Source organism: Morus notabilis, unplaced genomic scaffold (assembly GCF_000414095.1).
Source record: "Morus notabilis unplaced genomic scaffold, ASM41409v2 Scaffold1276, whole genome shotgun sequence".
NCBI lineage: Eukaryota > Viridiplantae > Streptophyta > Magnoliopsida > Rosales > Moraceae > Morus > Morus notabilis.
The window spans coordinates 246690-266315 of record NW_010361531.1 but is presented as its reverse complement, the minus strand read 5'-3'; the positions used below and the strand labels follow the sequence as shown (position 1 = coordinate 266315).

Sequence of the window (19626 nt, the reverse complement as noted above, 5' to 3'; positions counted from 1 at the left end):
TTTTTTAAAAAAAAATAGTAAATTATAGCATATTTTTTAAAATAGGTAGATTATAGTCAAGTCCACCATGGTCGGGACCGCATACCATTTTTCAACAACTTGTGATCATTTTCTAACGATCAGTGACCTTTTTCTGGTAACTGATTTTCAGCGACCGTTTAACACTGTATTTATTAGTAAATACCATATTTATTGGTAATACCGTATTTACTGGTAAATACCGTATTTATTGGTAAATACCGTATTTACTAGTAAATATCATATTTACTTGAAAGGTTGACCACCGACTCCGGCAACCGTTTGATGTTGTATTTATAGGTAAATATTGTATTTATCAATAAATGTCGTATTTACTAGTAAATATCATATTTACCCAAAAATCTGGCCACTGACTTCGATGACTATTTAACACTGTATTTACCAGTAAATATCGTATTTACCAGTAAATATCATATTTATCTGAAAATTCAGGCACCGATTTTGACGATCGTTTAAACAGTGTATTTACTAATAAATATTGTATTTACGAGTAAAAATCATATTTATCTAAAAATTCGACCACCAACTCCGACAACCGTTTAATATTATATTTAATGGTAAATACCGTATTTACTAATAAATATCATATTTATCCAAAGATCTCACCATCGACTATGGCGCCCATTAAACACTGTATTTACAGGTAAATATCATACCAGCTCCGGCGATCGACAACTATTTTCCGGCGGTCGACAACCATTTCTTGCAACTGTCACCGGCTGTCGTCTCCGGCGACTGGTAAATACTGTATTTATTATATTTATCTAAAAATCCGGCGACAGGCTCCATCGACTAATAAATACGGTATTTACATGTAAATACCGTATTTACTAGTAATTATCATATTTATCATTGTTATCTAAAAATCTGATGATCGGCTCCGGAGACTTGTAAATACCGTATTTGCCTATAAATATCATATTTACTGGTAAATATCGTATTTACCACATTTATCTGAAAATCTGACGGATGGCTTCGGCCACTGGTAAATATCGTATTTAACAATTAATATCATATTTATTATTAATACTATATTTGAAAATCGGGTGACCGACTCCGACAACCACTTAATATTGTATTTATCGATAAATAATGTATTTACTTATAAATACTATATTTATCTGAAAATCTGACCGTTGGTGCCGGCAACTAGTAAATACTATATTTATCTGTAAATATCATATTTACTAGTAAATACCGAATTCAATGAAGTATTTACTGGTAAATACAGTATTTATCATATCAGAAAAATTAGATTCAGTCTAATATATATTGGTAAATATAATATTTCCACATTCAAAAATACAAAAAAAAAAATAACACAGGAAAATACAAATAAATATACCAAAACTTTTAGATATCAGAAAATACAAAAATCACAAAAAAAAATCCACAAATCAAAATCATTACACATTCTCGATAATCCACAAATCTCCACGTTCCTCGCCTCACCGCCGATGATGCTTACATCAATCGGAATTCGCATATCGTCCGTTGACATGAGCGGCGATGACAAGATCCAGCTTCAAGACGATGAGATCGTGTTGGAATCAACGATTGCGATGTCTTTGGAATATCTTCGCTTGGATATGGGTTTGTTCAAGTGGATCTTCTTCGCAAAATATGAGATCGCAGCGGAGAATAGACGATCGCGATGTTGTCAGAATCTGATCGCGAATTGAAGAGAGAAAAAAGGAAGTGGGTTGGGAGGGAGAAAAAGATATCAGAGTTGTGACCAGAGATCGCGATTGGACATCGCGACTGAAATCCACCACGACATGACAATCCCGACGATTTGTTGTCGCCATTGCCCACTAGTTGCGCATTGATCTCCTCCGGCTCTGATGCTGATGTCGCAACCTTCACCATGGGATTTGGTTCGCATGCAGTGTTGGTTCACCGACAATGTCTTAACGACCGTCATTTCCTTCATATCTCGTCGAGGTTCAAGCGATGTCGTGCCTTGACCATCAGTCTAGATTCCATCGTCCTCGACACTGACAGTGACGAGATCTCGTGATCGCGTTGTCGCGATTCAAATACTATAGGTTTGTAATTCTGAAGTGGCATAGATAGAAAGGAAGAGAGGAACCAATGAAGGTGAGAGAGAGGGAGAGGAACCGATGGAGGAGAGAGGACAGAGGAGAGAGAGAAATGAAGAGAGAATGTCCTGAACAGACGCGTGATAGAGATAAAAGGAGAGATAAGCATAAGAGAAAAGAGAAAATGGAAAGATAAGAAAGGATAAAAGTGGAAAAGACAATAAATGTTTAAAAAGGGAATACAGTATATGCTATAATTTATCGAGTTATAAAATTATGTTATGTACTTTAAAAATGTGTAATAAAAATGCTATTTATTGCATTTTTCTTTTTATTTTTAGTAAAAACTTAGTTGCCACATCAACATGGCAAGCTCTATTGGGCTTTCATTAGTCTCACTAACACTTAAAAGAAATTAAAAATTCATCAATAATAAAAAAAGTTAAGACGAATTAAATAAGAAAGGAAGAAAGAAAACGTAATTATAAAAAATAAAGGAAGAAAGAAAAAGGCATCAATCCACCACCAAGTGCACGACCGGAGCCACATAGAAAAGCTGAGGCTTAAGAGTATGTTCTGTAAGTGGAAGAGGGATGGAGGGAGATGTCTAATCTTCTGTTTGGTTAGAAAAAATGAGGAGATAAAAGGAGAGGTGGAGGGGTGTGTGCTCTTTTATAGCCCACTAATTTGAACCCTTGTATCATCCAAATAATTCATCCACTTGTAATTTTAAAAGATTATTTTACTCTCTGATTAAATTATTAACAAAAAATTTAAATGGGTAATATATTAATTTAATAAAAAATTATCACTTATTCTTTCAACTCTTCCTCCATCTTATTAAACAATATAAAAAATTGTTACAATCTTCTCCATCCTTTTTTTTTTATTATTCTTTTTACTCTTTATTCATCCAACCAAACAGAGTCTTAAAGAGAAGGACCAATGTAGGTGATAGGCGGGGTCCATGTTTTACTTATCCTAATTCAACTCCACCCACCACCCATGGGGCTAAGATTAATTAAGTAAGAGCAGCCCCAATCCCATTGAAGCATAAGACAACCAAATCTCTCTCTTTGAGCCACCGAATATGCCAAGTTCACGGTGGAGACTCTCTTTTGCTCCTCCACCATCCCTTTTCTTTTCAGTTTTCACTTTACATGCTTATATATATTTATATACTATTTCTCATGTCAACATTTTCTATTAATATGCAGACATTTTCCACCAATAATACCACTTTCAATACAATAGATACATCATACAAATTGTGACATTAATATGTCGGGTTTTATATTTTTAATCAATTAATTAATTGCACATGACTAGATTTTGGACCATCCAAAGATTTGGACTTGGTAGAAACCTAGAATATACCGAGCTTTTTCATTAGCAATAAATATTTGAGAATCTTTATGGTAGAGTGTATTATTTTATTTTATTAATAAAGATAGTATTTTTTTTATTATGTTAAAATAATTTTTTAATAATTGAATTTACAATAAAAATAATTTGAGTGAGTTGTAAATTTTTAATACGAATTTATATATATAACTATTAAAAAATTAATTTAATGATAAAAAATAACAGACCCCACCAGCAGTAAAAATTCTCTTAATATATGAAAAAAAAAAACCAAAAAAAAGTAAAATAATAATGATAAAAAAAGAGTATGGTCCACCATAGAGTCATGGCGATAGAATTAGTACTCCTTTTAGCACACAAGATAGATCTCATCCATGGAAACCCAGTATCATGGGACATCATGATAAGGCAAGTCCTTGGTTTTATCGACGACATCCGATAAGATTTCAACGGCCCTGATTGAGAGTGATTTGTCGGTAGCGTTTAAATTCATGTGATGCTCCCGCGTCGCATTTAAGCATTTCTCCAGGTCCTTAGTCCACGTTGCTAGTAGCATAAACAAACAAAACCCTAAAAAAAATTTGGCTTCTTCTATATATCAAGTCCAAAGTTTCTCCCATTCTCTCTTTCTCTAGTAGCTTTGGCCACCAAAAGAGCCCCTCTTTTTTTGCATGCCTTGTTGGATTCTCCCGTGAGCCAAACAAAGAAGAAGGATCGCCCGATCGACGAAGTCGCCGGAGATCATGTCTCGCACGTGCTCGCAGTGCGGGAATAACGGCCACAACTCCCGCACGTGCACGGAGGCTTGCGGAGACGGAAATGGCGCCGCCGCCGCCGGAGGAGGAGGAGGAGGAGAGAACGCGATTATGCTCTTCGGCGTGCGAGTCACGGAGGGAAGCTCCTTCAGGAAGAGCGCCAGTATGATCAATCTATCGCAGTACGACCGGGCTCAGGACTCCAACGCCGACACCGGCTACGCTTCCGACGACGTCGTTCACGCCTCCGGCCGTAGTCGCGAGCGCAAGAGAGGTATTCGTGTTTCTCTTCTTCCGAATCTGATCTCGCTCTTTTTGATTTTTTTTTAGTTCTTTCTGATTGATTTTTGTTTTTTTTGTTTTTGGTTAATTAGGTGTTCCATGGACGGAGGAAGAGCACAGGCTTTTCTTGTTGGGATTGCAGAAGGTAGGGAAGGGAGATTGGAGAGGAATTTCTAGAAACTTTGTGAAGACTCGCACGCCGACTCAGGTGGCTAGCCACGCTCAGAAATACTTTCTCCGTCGCAACAACCACAATCGCAGACGCCGCAGATCCAGTCTCTTTGACATCACCACCGATACCGTATGTAGCACTAATTTATATTCTCTGATTTTACTTCATGAAATCAATTTTTTTGATGACTTTTAATTAGCCTTTCGATTTACAGTTCATGACTTCATCATCCATGGATGAAGATCTCCAAGTCCACACAGAGGCAGCTCCATCAGTACCAATACTTCCACATCCACCGCAGCCACAGCCTCAGCCTCATTTAACTTGCAATCTCGGGATGTTTCCGGTCTCAACTTTTCCGATGACACTCGCTCCGGTTGTCCTACCAATCGCTACCACGGCCGAGAACTCGTCAGAGAGTCCGGCATTAGATTCCTGCGTCCAATTAGCAGCTAAGCCTCCGCCGCCGACCAAGCTCATCCGTCCGATCCCGCTTCATCCGATCCCTCCGTCGTCCAAAATGGCTAATCTTAATCTGAACAGCAAGTCACCGACCGTGGCGGACCCATTGCCTCTATCGCTGAAGCTCTCTACTCCGTCGGACGAGAAGTCATCGCCGCCGCCGCCGCCGCCGCATCAGTCTACTTTTCAGGCCATGTCCAATGGTGATAGCATCATTAGCGTTGCTTGAAAGGAATAATATTATATATTAATACACCTTGCTATATATCAGAAGGAAATCGTATTAGAGACAAGATTAAGGAAAAAAACTGGATTTGATTAGACAGAATGATTAGATTGTTAATTAGGTAGGTTATTCGTTTTTTTTTTTTTTTTTCTTTTTTTTCCCCTTTGTATTGTATGTATAGAAAAAGATTTAGAAAAAAGATTTGATGTCGTTTTCTGTGTGGGGATTCTTGTTTAATTTGTCTGGTTCCTTCTCGTGGGGTGGAATTATAAACGCACTCGGTGCGTTCTATGTTATTTGGTCTGTGGGATTCAATAAGGGACTTCAACTAGGAAATATATGTGTTAGACAGATGAATATAATATGTCATTGTAAATTAGTTAAATCCTTTTCTAATTTGTTGCTATTACATTTCTAGCTTAATTTTATGCGTAAATAATGGGATTCACATAATTATTTGGTATTGCTTGTATAGACATATACCACACCAAATTTGTATAGTTTGTATAGTCACCTATAACAAATTAGTAGTCTAATGGGTCTGATAAAAAAAAAAAAACAGCATTATTATGCCTCTATAACTACTCAAGTATTACTTTTTTTATAAACAATTTCAGTGTTATATCGAATAAATATCGTGTCATTTTTTATTTCTACGCGAGAGTAAGGTGTGAGTAAATATGTAAACCCATCTTTTGGTGAAGATATATAGGACCCGTTTACTTTGTTGATTTGAGTTGAGATGTAATTTTATATGAGAATTTTTTACTGTAATAAAAACAATAAGATGTGACTGTTTCTGGGAGTTTTTAACTATAATAAAACTCAAATTTTAAACTCGAATCGGTAAAATAAACGGGGCAATAATCTCTATTACTCATTTCACATCAGTTGATAAAACTCTTCTGCTTTGTACTAGAGATGTATGGACACAAATGGTTTTTGAATATATTTTGAATCAATGGCTCATAGACCATAGGTCTTTAAGGGATTAATGAACAGATATTGTATGCTATATGTACATAGTTGTGGCTGAAGCTGGTTATCATGAAGTTGGTTTCCGTGGGGGTTGGCAGTTGGCTTAAAACTATTCCTTGAAAAAGTAAGAAAAGGAAAGCCACACGTACGTTGACCCCATACGACAACAACATCTTAACTTTACGGCCACAGCAAAGAAGAAGAGCTGGCTCCTCCTCTACCGTTCAAATAACAGAAATCGGTATCTCGTATTACTAGAGTAAAAGTGGATTTACTTGCTTTTTTATGTAGATGCCAAAAATTGAAAGGGAAATTTATATATAACAATGATTTGTTTAGTTCGTTGATTTAAATTTTTAATTCGAGTTGAGATATGATTTTATGTGAGAATTTTTTATTATAGTAAAAGAGTTAAATGTGATTATTTCTGAGAGTTTTTTACTGTAATAAAACTCGAATCAATGAAATAAATAGGACTCAAGATATTGTGGACATTTTTCAAACTTATATATGGTATCATCATTTCAATTAAGTATCAAATTCATACTCTAAATCGGTTAATATTCAATTTTAACTATTGAACACAAAAATATTCTTGAAAGAAAAAAAAAAGAAGAGAAAGAAGTTGAAAAAATTCATAGAAAAAATTAAACAAAAAAAATCTCGTCAAATTTTTTTTTCCTATAACAAGAGTTTTTGTATCTGTTTTTAAAAGTTGGTTTTTTTTTTTTCTTTTTTTTAATCTTTTTAAGGGCATTTTGGTTATTAAATTAACCAAAATTGAGAAATTGAACATTTCATGACCTGAACTTGTTCTACACATTTAAATGCCGTGTAAACATTCGATAATTGAGTACAAAATAAATGATAAATTTAAAATATATGATACATTTATTAAATTTTTTTTTTCCAAAATGCGACATAAATAGGGAAAAAAAATGCGACATGAATAGCAACGCCAATCCTATTGGGAGGCTGTTATACGTGGGCCTTAGAAAATTCGACATTGGATTCAGGCCAAAATCTACAAAAATAGGATCTCTCTCTCTCTCGCTCTGTTTATTTATTTTTATTTGCCCAATTTGAGTTTTTGGAAAATGGCCTTAAATAGAAAGCTTTATTTTTATAATAGATTTAGAGAAATAATTTGTGTAATGACTTCGGAACCATTCAGTATGATACTTTAAAAAAAAAAAGAACCATTCAGTAGGATCACTTTAAAAAAGGAAAATTATCATTTTGTTAGTTTCACTTTCAAAGGCAGTCATTTTGACAAACTTTCTAGCCAATTCTTGCAAGGCGCAAGGTTGTGGACAATCACTGTACATCGAACAAGAAAGGGAAAACAAATACAGACAATTGAAGTGACAAGCATATGAACTAATTCGCTGATTCAAATTTTTAATTTAAGTTGAGATGTGATTTTATTTGAGAGCATTTTACTGTAGTAAAAAAATTACATATGACTGTTTTTCAGAGCTTTTTACTGTAACAAAACTCAAATTCTCAACTCGAATTAGTAAAATAAATGAGGTTTAAGTAAATGTTGTATTGCTCATATTCAATAAGGTTGGAGTTGATCTTATATTTCTCATTTACATACATAGCCGGGTCTAAACGAACACAGAGTTCTTTATGTCACTGTAGTTAATTTTGTGGTGGTTTTGGTGAGTAGCGAAACCCAAGGCTGGACAGAGAGAGAGCTCAGAAAAATACCACTCTCCTGATCTCTCTCCAACGAAGGCAAATCTGGCATTATCAGCCTTTTTAATACAAACGAACAGACAAAACGACACTAAGCTAGCTAAATAAACGAGAAAGCAGGAAACCAAAACGACAGTAGCCTTAAAGACCGTTTAGTTCGCTGATTTAAATTTTTAATTCGAGTTGAGATATGATTTTATGTGAGAACTTTTTACTATAATAAAAAAGTTAGATGTGACTGTTTTGGATAGTTTTTTATTGTAACAAAATTTGAATTCTAAACTCAAATTAGTGAAATGAACGGGACCTTAAGCTCCTGCATCAGTTTGTATAACTTTCACATTACAGCTTAAATCAGACCAGATATTCGATGAACAAGTGATAGAAACACCTAAGGATTATAGATTCACTGGCTTGAAAAATTCATGATATTCACTACTATAATGTTGCACTTTACATGCGCCCTACAATATATATAAATAATCGTCAGTGCCGTAAAAAAGATAAAAAGTAAGATGAAAGCTAGCTTTTAATTTGTTTAGACACTATAATTACAGTAAATGGCACACAGGTGAAATTTCAAAGCCTCCCTCGCTTAGTCATTAGAACACCAAGTTATTTGGTTGGAAAGTTCTGACTTCTCTAATAGCTGAAAGAAGAGAATATCAAGCTAATGGCACCCCAATAGTCCATGCACAAAGATCAACTTTCCTTCTTATTTAGCTTTCATTTTGATTCCGAGAAAGCCAAAATAAAAGATAAATAATGTTTGAGTAAAATCTCTGAAGCACCCCACCATTTATTCTAGTAATGCCTAATGCTTCTTCAATAATTCCTTTCAACCAAACACACATATTACCTATAAATAGAGCAAGCAAAGTAATTTGGCAAGAAGAAGCTACACAAACTAAGCTAGAACTTAGAAAGTTTGACTTCTCTAACTATATTAGGAGCAGAAATAGGGAATTTGTACGAAAAGCGTTTGGTGGCAGAATTTAAGTCACTCTTCTTGATCTTCTCATGTGTCCTCCTAATAAAATCAGCAGCTCTGTCATCAATATCCTGCTCTTTTTCACGAGTCACATACAAGGGACTAACCTTTTTTGGTAATTCCATCAAGCAAGAGCGTGGCTTGGAGCCACTCTCAGGTTCTTTTGACCTTTGGCTTCTAGAACATTCTGGAACCAACGAATCCATAGTTTCAGCAACTTTAGCGGTACTCGAAGAGGCTCGCTTCTTCTCAACTGCTTTCGGGGTACTTCTGACCGATGTCTTTTTATTGAAGCTTACAGTGACAAAGGATAGAGATGAGAGTTTAATGATGTTTGCCACTAAAAGCATGGATTTCTCGCAAAGGGATTTCTTCTTCTGTTTTGCTGATAACTTATGTGGCATGGTTAGGCAATAATTTCAATTTTTTGATACAGCTGAGAATAGCAGGTAATGTATGGGAAGAATATATTGGGGAAATGATCAAATGGCATTTGATGAATTGATCTTGTTTGAAGTGAAGTTAAGCAGAAAATTTGTCAAAATGTTCTGTGGGGTACCGATATTTGATTGGTCAAGGACTTGAAATGCTACCTAAAATTAAATTAAAAATAGTGACCCTTGTTCTAACTTTCGACAGCTCTTTTGTCCTGTAATTTTCAAGAATATGCCATTAGAATGTGCCAGTGATTATTGGGAAGAAAAAAGAAGACAAATTTAATGCAAACTTAAATTCATCATTTACAGTGCCATACTCCACAAAACATTGACATTTGTGATTCGATGTCACCCAATTAATGCATTGCTAGCTAGCTAGCTAGCTCTATTTTGTTGTTTTGCTATAGAAACTCTCATCTTATTTCATATGTGCCTTACTTATAATTATTTGCATGCATATATAAGCTTCCTTTTCATTGTGCAAACAAAAGTATCTTGCTTTTCCTTTATTTCGTTTTCATCATTTTTGTTGGGGAAAAACACACCCAACAAAAATTTGACACTTACCCAATAATAAAGAAGATAAAGATTTAGATAGTTCAAAAAAAATTTCTACGTCTACGGAAGAGAGAGAAAAACTTCACTAACAGTTTTAAAATTATACACTCAACAAACTTTTACCTTACACAAAGCACTTATTTATAGACTCATAATAACTATTTCTAAAAATAGAAAACAGTAACATACCAAAAAACACGAAATAATAACTTTCCCAAAATCACTTTAAGGCACTTACCAACAATCTCCACATTTACTCAAATTTTCTCAACTCACTCATTTGGGTATCCAATTTCAAAACCCGTCATCACACCGACAATGCAAGTTTCAACAAAAATAAACATGTATCAAGTTCAAACTCTCATCAAACTTGACACGAGAAACTATCTTCTTCTTCTTCAAAGTATCTTCACAGCTACAAGTTTTCACCATCTTGTCTTTCATCTTCAACTGTTATCATCTTGATGTACTCTTCTACTTCTGCAACTTCTTTCACAACAGAAGAAGATTCTTTGTGGCTTGGCTCCACCTTCATAATTCCACCTACAACTGTAGTCCCAATCAGTTTATACAAGTTTTTCACTTTTTCACCATTCATGGCTACTAAATCACCTATCTTGACTTGCATAAAATCACAATTCGCATATTACTCACAACCCAAAGTGTCCAAAGCTTCCAAAGAAATCAAACTTCTCCTTAGTTGAGGAACATGCCTAACATTTGTCAATGTCCTCATAACTCCATCAAATACCTCCACCTTAACAATACCTATTCTAACAACTTTAACACTAGAATAATTAGCTATCAACAAAGTACCAACATCACAGGACTTATAAGAATCAAACCATTCCTTATATAGACACATATGAAACGAGCATCCATAATCCAATATCCAAGAGTCAGAAATATTTTCATCAACAATAACATAATAAACATCATTTTCACTATCATACCCGTTGCCAACAATATTTGCAGAATCTAAAGTCTCTTGAGTTTCTTGCTTTCTCTTTTCTTCGAGGTACTTTGTCATTTCTTCACAGTTTCTTTTAATATGCCCCTTCTTATGACAATAATAGCACTCAATATCCTTCTTTAGTCGGGATTGAGAACGATCATCTCTCTTATCATACCATCTTTCTCGTGACTTACTCGTACCCTTATTTGATTCTGACTTAGCCACTAAAACTTGTTCAGTATGAGACATACTACTTGGCTTCTTCATATTTGTAGTCTCTAACAGAGCAGTCGATACATCATCTACAGTCAATGTCGCCTTTCTAACTAATAGTGTAGTCATCAAAGTCTCATATGATTTGGGTAGGGAGGCCATCAAAATTACCGCTTTAATTTCCTTATCAATTTTGACTTCTACACTTAACAGTTGAGTTATGCACTTATTAAAATTATTTATATAATCCCTAATAGTACTTTCCTCATCCATCATCAACTCATACAATTGTTTCTTAAAATATAATCTATTAGTTGGAGATTTCGACATATAAATTTTTTCTAATTTTTTTCATAACTCAGAAGGAGATATCTCATTCATAACATTATATTTTAGTTCATGAGTCAAACTTACCCAACGCCCAAGTAGCAAAAAAATAAATTGAAACAAAAATAACAAAAAAATAGAGAAGACAAAGATTTAGGTAATTCAGAAAAATTTTCTACGTCCACGGAAGAGGGAGAAAAACATTACTAATAGTTTCAAAATTACATACTCAACAAACTTTCTCTATTTCTCTCTCTACCCAAACTCCTTACACATTTTGCCTATCTTTTTCCTTACTTTTCTATCTTTCTCTCAAAATGAGGCACTCTTTCTCTACATTTTTCTCTTAGTATACAAAATCTTACACAAAATACTTATTTATAAACTCTTAATACTCATTGTCTAAAAAAAACAATAACTTACTAAAAAATAATAATTTTTTTAAAATTAATTTGAATCACTTACTCAACAATTTTAAAGTCTTATTCCAGCTGGCTAGAGCTTGTATTCTCTAGTTAAGAGTTAGTATAATTGTTGTGGGTTCTCGACAAGTGTCGAATTATTATTATTTTTTTTCTCCAATGGCCATGCAGCTTAGTAGTAATGGAGTTAAATATATATATATATATATATGTATACATATATATATATATATATATATTAGACTTCAACATCAACTTTATGAGTAAAACTGACGATGCATATGCTTCCCATTTTTCAGTCGTTGAATGAGGTTCAAAAACGATCTCATCCCATTGACATTTACGTTAGTTAGCAACTTGACAGAAAAATAATAATTTTTTTTTCAATGGCTCGGATTGTTACTTAAAAAAAAAGAGAAATAAATGTACCCTAATTATTTCTCACAGCTTTTCATGCCTAATTCATTTTGTATATACCTTTAGCAGCCAAAAGATGGCCAAGAGAACAGATTCTACCTCAGTTGAGTTTCGTGACTTGTCTTGATCTGTTGCAAAGCGATTGCTTATTGAAACTTTAGACTTCATTTTTTGTTCCACTATTTGATCCAGATTCTTCCATCACTATTTTCTTTTTTTTCTCTTTTATTTTTTATTCTGGCTTTGGGATTTTGTTTTCTCAAAGGTTCCTATCTTCTCCCCATTTCTGGCTAATCAGAATCTTTTAAGTGTTGGTCCTTATTTCTTCTCAAACGTGCTTCATTTAAAAGAATCTATGTTTCTTTGATGTGACGGTCACTATTATGTGTGTATCATTATGCTTATGATCTTATCTCCTTTATATTTTCTATGTATATTCTCCTTTTTTTTTTCTTGCTAGGGAATATGGAAACTTTTGCCTTCTCTTTTGCAAATTCAGATCAAAAGATTAGTGTGCGTTGGATTGGTGGATTCGTACCATGATTCGAATCATGGTTCGTGACTCGTTACAATGTTTGCCTTCTCTTTTGCAAATTCAGATCAAAAGATTAGTGTGCGTTGGATCGGTGGATTCGTGCCATGATTCGAATCATGGTTCGTGACTCGTTACAATATTTTTTTTTCTCAAAAAATACATATAAATTGAGAATGATTCTGAGGCTATAAACTAAACGTCCACTAATAGTTTTCTCGATTCTGTTTGGTTAGTTTTCATTATATCATGTAGGTATTTTATCGATATTTTGTATATCGTATTCTATGCCATTTAGGCCACCAACAGTGGCTCAAGGCTCAATATCTTTTTCCTTGAGAAGATTAATGGTGTATTCAATATTGCCGTTATATTTTTATTTCAAGGGGTGAAAGTGGCGAGAACCTTTATTCTTCTGCGGAAAAGAAGGCAAAGAAAAGAAAATATCATTTGTGATTATGAACACCTATTTCTTTTTTTTTTTTTTTTTTTAAAATTACAGACTTTACTCTTAAGAGTATATAAGTCTAAATGTTTACTCATTTTTCTTGATTAATAACCTTTTATTATTATATTTATTTGACTAAAAAAATTATTAATTAAGATTAAAAAAATCTTAACTCATACACTTTTTAATGAATATTTGTTTTTTTCCTCATTTTTTGTGTCACTTTCAAACTATTTCTCTCATTTCCTCATTTCTTGTGTCTATGGGCTAAGTTATCAAGTATGTCTTGGGCCAGCAGATAGGATGACCCACTTTAGAGAAGCCCGTATTAACCTGGAATTTTCCCCCCTTCATGAAATTAAGAAAACCAGGAGAAGAAATAAAAAAAAGAATTTGAGATATTTTTTATAGCACAAGGGAAAAAGTATTTCATGTTTTCTAAAAAAAAAAAGGTATTTAATGAATTATACTGAATTTGAATTTTTATTATATTATTATCATGTTAGAAATTATTAGAATGGCCAATGATGGAAAAAAAAAATTTATAGTAATTAATAGGGTTGTTACCATGTTAATCGATAAATTATACCTTTATTTTATTAAATAAAATTTGATGGTATATTTTTAAAATGAATAATTTTGAATAATTTGAAAATACAAAGTAGAAACAAGATAAAAAAATCCCGTAATAAAAAAGGTACAGAGATGAAATAAAAAGAGAGAGAGAAACATTTTGAAGGAAGAAAAAGAAAGAAAACAAATTCTCAATAAAAGACAATTGGAATTTCATCTAATTCACTAAACTATTAGTTTAAACAGGGAAATCGGTACTTGGGATTGAGAAATCGGACCCCACCAAAAACAATTGTTTTCCTTTCTCAAAACCGCATCAACCATTAATTATTCGCCACTTACCGCATACTTCCAACTAAATTTGCTCACCTTTTATGAAAAAACAAGACAAAAGAAAAAAGAACTTTTACAGTAGGAGATGTATTTTGATTCGACTAGTAAAAAACTAGGGAGTTAGAGCCTGTTTGGTTGGAAGATTCGTTCTTTGATTCGAATCATAGTTCATAGTTCGTTATAGTATTTTTTTTTACAAAAAACACACGTAAATTAAAAATAATTCTAATCTCATGATTTTAATCTATGAATCAAACAGACGCTTAATATTTTTAATTATTAGATTAGATCTTTAACCATTATATTTGTTCATGTCTTATTAAAATTTACAGCACGGATTATATAACTGCTCTTATTCTATATCATATTGTTAAAAAATTTATTCAAAAATTAAAACGTGGTTCTTATTGGTGGAGTAAAAATGTTATTTTTACTCACGCATGCAAATACAATCACCAATATACCATTTACGTTGCTTCACATTTCAGCTAAGTCAGCAATACGACGTCGCTTAAAAAAGAAAGCTCAATCAATAATCATAAGAGTCCAAAAACAAAAATAATTATAATTCAGCGGGCAGTCAAAGGCTGCACCTGCTTCTCTGTCTATTTCCTCTCTCTAAAGTTTTCTCACTCCACTGTCAATGGCCGCTTATCCACCCTACTCTGCGGCTCCCGTTTTGCTTCAACTAAATCCAAATCCCTAACTTCGAAAACTGAAGACGAAGACGCAATGAAAATGAAGACTTTCTTCCTCATCCTCGTCTCCATAGCTTCAATCTCCTTCTGCTCCGCGATGGAAGATGACATGATGTGCTTGGAAGGCGTGAGAAAATCTCTCTCCGATCCACTCGGCAAGCTTCGTTCATGGACGTTCACCAACGACTCCGTCGCCTCAATCTGCAAGCTCGCCGGAGTCTCCTGCTGGAACGAGAAGGAGAATCGCCTCATCAGCATTCAGCTCCAGTATATGGACCTCTCCGGCGGGCTTCCCGAGTCCCTCAAGTTCTGTCGCAGCCTCCAAACCCTAGACTTCTCCAACAACCATCTCTCCGGCCCCATCCCTCCCCAAATCTGCACCTGGCTGCCCTACCTCGTCACCTTGGATCTCTCCAACAACCGCCTCTCCGGTTCGATTGCGCCGGAGATTGTCAACTGCAAGTTCCTCAACACGCTCATTCTCGACGGCAACCGTCTCTCCGGTGCGATCCCCTACGAGCTCGGCCGTCTCGAGAGGCTCAAGACGTTCTCTGTCGCTAACAACGATCTCACCGGAACCGTACCGTCCGATTTGTCTGGCTTCGAAAAGGACAGTTTTGATGGCAACAGTGGGCTCTGCGGTAAGCCTCTCGGGAAATGTGGCGGATTGAGCGGTAAAAGCCTCGGCATTATAATTGCCGCCGGGGCTATCGGCGCCGCCGTGTCGCTGATTATAGGGTTTGGTCTGTGGTGGTGGTTTTTCGTTAGGGCAAGCAGGAAAAGGAGAGGCTTTGGTGGTGCTAGTGGTGGTGGTGATGGTAAGGACATTGATGCTGGTTGGGTTGGTTTGTTGAGAGCTCACAAGCTTGTCCAGGTTTCTTTGTTTCAGAAACCCATTGTGAAGGTCAGATTGTCCGACTTATTAGTGGCCACCAACAATTTTGATCGCCAAAACATTGTGATCTCAACTAGAACAGGGGTTTCCTACAAGGCCGTTTTGCCTGATGGGTCTGCTTTAGCTATTAAACGGCTTAATGCTTGTAAGCTTGGTGAGAAACAATTTAGGTCGGAAATGAACAGGTTGGGGCAGCTTAGGCATCCTAATTTGGTGCCTTTGTTGGGGTTCTGTATTGTGGAAGAAGAGAAGCTTTTGGTTTATAAGCACATGTATAATGGGACTTTGTACTCGCAGCTTAATGGAAGTGGTAATGCTAATAGTCAGTATGGTTTCTTGGATTGGCCCACAAGGCTTAAGATCGGTGTGGGCGCAGCCAGGGGTCTGGCTTGGCTTCACCATTCATGTCAGCCGCCGTATATGCACCAGAACATTAGTTCCAATGTGATCCTGCTCGATTATGATTTCGAAGCTCGGATCACAGACTTTGGTCTGGCGAGGCTCGTGGGTTCTCGCGATTCTAACGATAGCTCGTTTGTGAATGGAAATTTGGGTGAATTTGGTTATGTTGCTCCCGAGTACTCGAGCACAATGGTGGCATCTCTTAAAGGAGATGTGTATGGTTTTGGGGTGGTGCTTTTGGAGTTGGTTACTGGGCAGAAGCCTTTAGAAGTCAACAATCCAGGAGAAGGTTTTAAAGGGAATTTGGTTGATTGGGTTAACCAATTATCAAGTGCTGGTAGAAGCGTAGATGCCATAGATAATGCTCTATCAGGGAAAGGTCATGACGATGAGATATTGCATTTTATGAAGGTTGCTTGCAGTTGTGTGGTTTCTAGGCCGAAGGATAGGCCTTCAATGTACCAGGTTTATGAGTCCTTGAAAACCGTGGCTGAGAAACATGGTTTCTCCGAGCATTATGATGAATTCCCTTTGATCTTTGGCAAACAAGATCTTGATTAAAAGGGGAAGATGGCTGAAAAAGAATTAGAAATGCAAAGAAATGTCATCACCCTCTTCGAGTATTGTATGCTTTTTTTTGCAAAGGTTTCCACTTTGGAGCATATGATTCCCTGTTTTGTTACTCATTTTGTTGTATGATTCTTTAATATACAAGATGCATGATCCGTTATATATTCTTATGTGGTCCAAAGAATTTTATGCTTTTCCACTTGGAAAAAGCTGCTTTTTAATGTCTTTGTTGTTCCTGGCCATTCTGTTCTTTTAAGAAATCTTTTCAAATATACACCAAAAGAGAGCCCTTTCATCAGATTCTGCTTCATTTTGTATAAAACCCCTCCCTGTTCAATGTTTAATATTTGAAGCGTCCAATTTAAATTTAATAATGAGTTATGCAAGGAATACAGGTTTGGTTTGTGCTTCAAATTGAAAATAGAATAGGTGGTGGTTCTGGTAATCATACTTGTCTTCTTCTGCCTTGTATTTATAGACTGGTCATGGGCATGGTCACACGCAAACCCAAAAATCGTGGCAGCTCAAAGACTTTCAAAGTTCGGTCCCGCAGGCAATTCGATGGATTGGGTTAACTTATATTAGTTAACCTAAATAATAAGCGCTTTAGCTTTAGCCAAAAAAATACTAGTAGCTTTATGGGTACAAATAGTCAAAATCACGTTAAAATAAAAAATACGTAAAATTAATAGAATTTAATACAAAATGGTGCTTAAAAATACAAAAAAAAAAAACAAAAAAACAAAAAAAAAAGGCTATTCGGTAAGGTTTTTCATGTTCTATTATAGAATTTTCCTAATTGATAATAATAGTATAATTAAACGTAGCTTTTCTATTTTAAATCCATTGCTAATTGATAATTTAAAAGGGAAAAAGATCTCTAAAACTTAAAAGTGATAATATTAATCAATAATAGTAACGACAACAACATTTTATTCTTCTTTCCTTCAAAAAGCATCAACATGCAAAAGCTTCATTCCCGTTAAACCAGGTTGAGTTGTTGACCATTTATTTTTTGGCATTCCTCAAAAGAAAATAAAAAAAAGGGAAAATAATTTCCTCGTGGCATTTTTCTTTTTTTTTTTTCATTTTCTTTTGGCATTCTTCAACTCTAATAGGACAAATAAGAGTTCGTTTAGCAGGGGCACTTAGGAGTTGTCACACTTTGTTTACGATCACTGCACACAAGCAAATAACACACATAAACTAAGGGCCGATCGATAATAAGACATTAGACAAAACACCACAATGTCTTCATAATGAAGAGAAATAATGCTGAGTAAGACGAAACACCATATGTGCATCTGCCCTTTTATGATTGAGAATCCCTATTTATTTCGAACTCATATAAAATAAGTCTCGTTAAGTGGATAGATGAGACTCAACCTAGTAAAACTCACGATTTTTTGAATAATAGAGTTTTATCTCGATAGGGACAAATATCAATTAAAAATCATTCAAGTTAGCAAGTAGGGGTGGCAATTCGGGTTGGCGGGTCGTGTTTGTGTCGTGTTGACCCCTTTAGTTGACACGAATAGGTCTGACATGAACACAATCCGTTTATTAATCGTGTCGAAATACAAAACCCAAACACGACCCGTTTATTAGCGGGTTGACACAACACGACACGAATAACCCGTTTATTAAACAGGTCATAAACGTGTCGTGTCAACCCATTGATTACCTGTCAACCCGTTTATAAAATGAGTGATAAATGGGTCGTATTAACCTATTTATGAACATGTTTATAAAATAGGTGATAAATGGGTCGTGTTAACCTATTTCTGAACCTATTTTTTAACTTATTTATAAAATGGGTAATAAACGGGTTGTGTATTCGTGTTACCCAAATAATAACCCGTTTGGCAAATATGACACGTTTAATAAACGGGTTACGGCGGGTCAACCTGAAAATGACACGTTATTTAATCGTGTTTCATGGGTTTGACCTGATTTTGACCTGTACCTATTTATGATAAACCCAAACCTGCTAATTTTGTACGGGTTTCGAATCGTATCGTCGTGTCGCTACCCGGATTGTCAGTCCTATTAGCAAGTATATTTGCCTTGGTTAGTTGGTTATTCCAAAGGCACATAGAAGCTATGAATTTGTCACAAGTAACTGGACTGACTTTAAAATTGTGCATCTCCCGGTGTTGCTTATCTAAAAGTTGTTGGTCTCTTTAGATTCTAGAATCCTACAACCCAGCGTCCGAATCTTGTATATGATTAGCATAAAAAGTTGAAGATGAATCTGTTCAACTAATTGCTCTCTTTTTTTCTTCGTCCTCTTTTCTTCTTGTTTTATCCAGTATACACGTCCTCATTCCATTCACCAAACCATAAAGTAAAAACTCATGTATTTAACATCTCCAACCTTCTCTTTTGCATTTTCTTTTTCTGGTTTCACTTTAACAGAGAAGGCAAACAAAAAAAAAAAAAGGAAAAAAAACAAAAGATCTTCAATACCTTTTTCTTTTCAGACAAAAAAAGAGAAGTGAAATTTATGAACACCCTCCCTCAAAAACACAACATACCCGTGATAACATTAACAATGTCTTTAGCGACAGACACTTTGGGTGCGTTTGGAATTATTTTCAAAACGTTTTTATTTTTTGTATGAAAATGAAAACAAAAACGTTTTTATTTTTATTTTGAAATCATTTTTAAAAATGTGTTTGGTAGTTTTATTCAGAGATTGATTTCAGTTTTAAAAAAAACTGAAACTGCGTTTGGTGGTTTAAGTTTTGAAAATATGTAATAATATATTAAATAAATATTATTATTAAATATATTAAATAAATATTATTATTAATATATATTAAATGAA

The 19626-nt window shown here is 34.8% G+C and overlaps 2 protein-coding genes across 2 annotated transcripts; both read left to right on the top strand.

Annotated features, from left to right (window-relative positions):
- Positions 1-4056: 4056 nt before the first annotated feature.
- LOC21394286 (transcription factor MYB1R1) lies at positions 4057-5728 on the top strand. Its single transcript, XM_010099946.2, has 3 exons — positions 4057-4475; positions 4576-4784; positions 4870-5728. The coding sequence occupies exons 1-3, from the start codon at positions 4190-4192 to the stop codon at positions 5344-5346; spliced, it is 972 nt and encodes a 323-aa protein (XP_010098248.1). The 5' UTR covers positions 4057-4189; the 3' UTR covers positions 5347-5728.
- Positions 5729-14819: 9091 nt separating this feature from the next.
- Positions 14820-17081, top strand: LOC21394284 (probable inactive receptor kinase At1g27190). Its single transcript, XM_010099944.2, has one exon. It carries the CDS (start codon positions 14964-14966, stop codon positions 16785-16787), a length of 1824 nt encoding a protein of 607 aa, XP_010098246.2. The 5' UTR covers positions 14820-14963; the 3' UTR covers positions 16788-17081.
- Positions 17082-19626: the final 2545 nt, after the last annotated feature.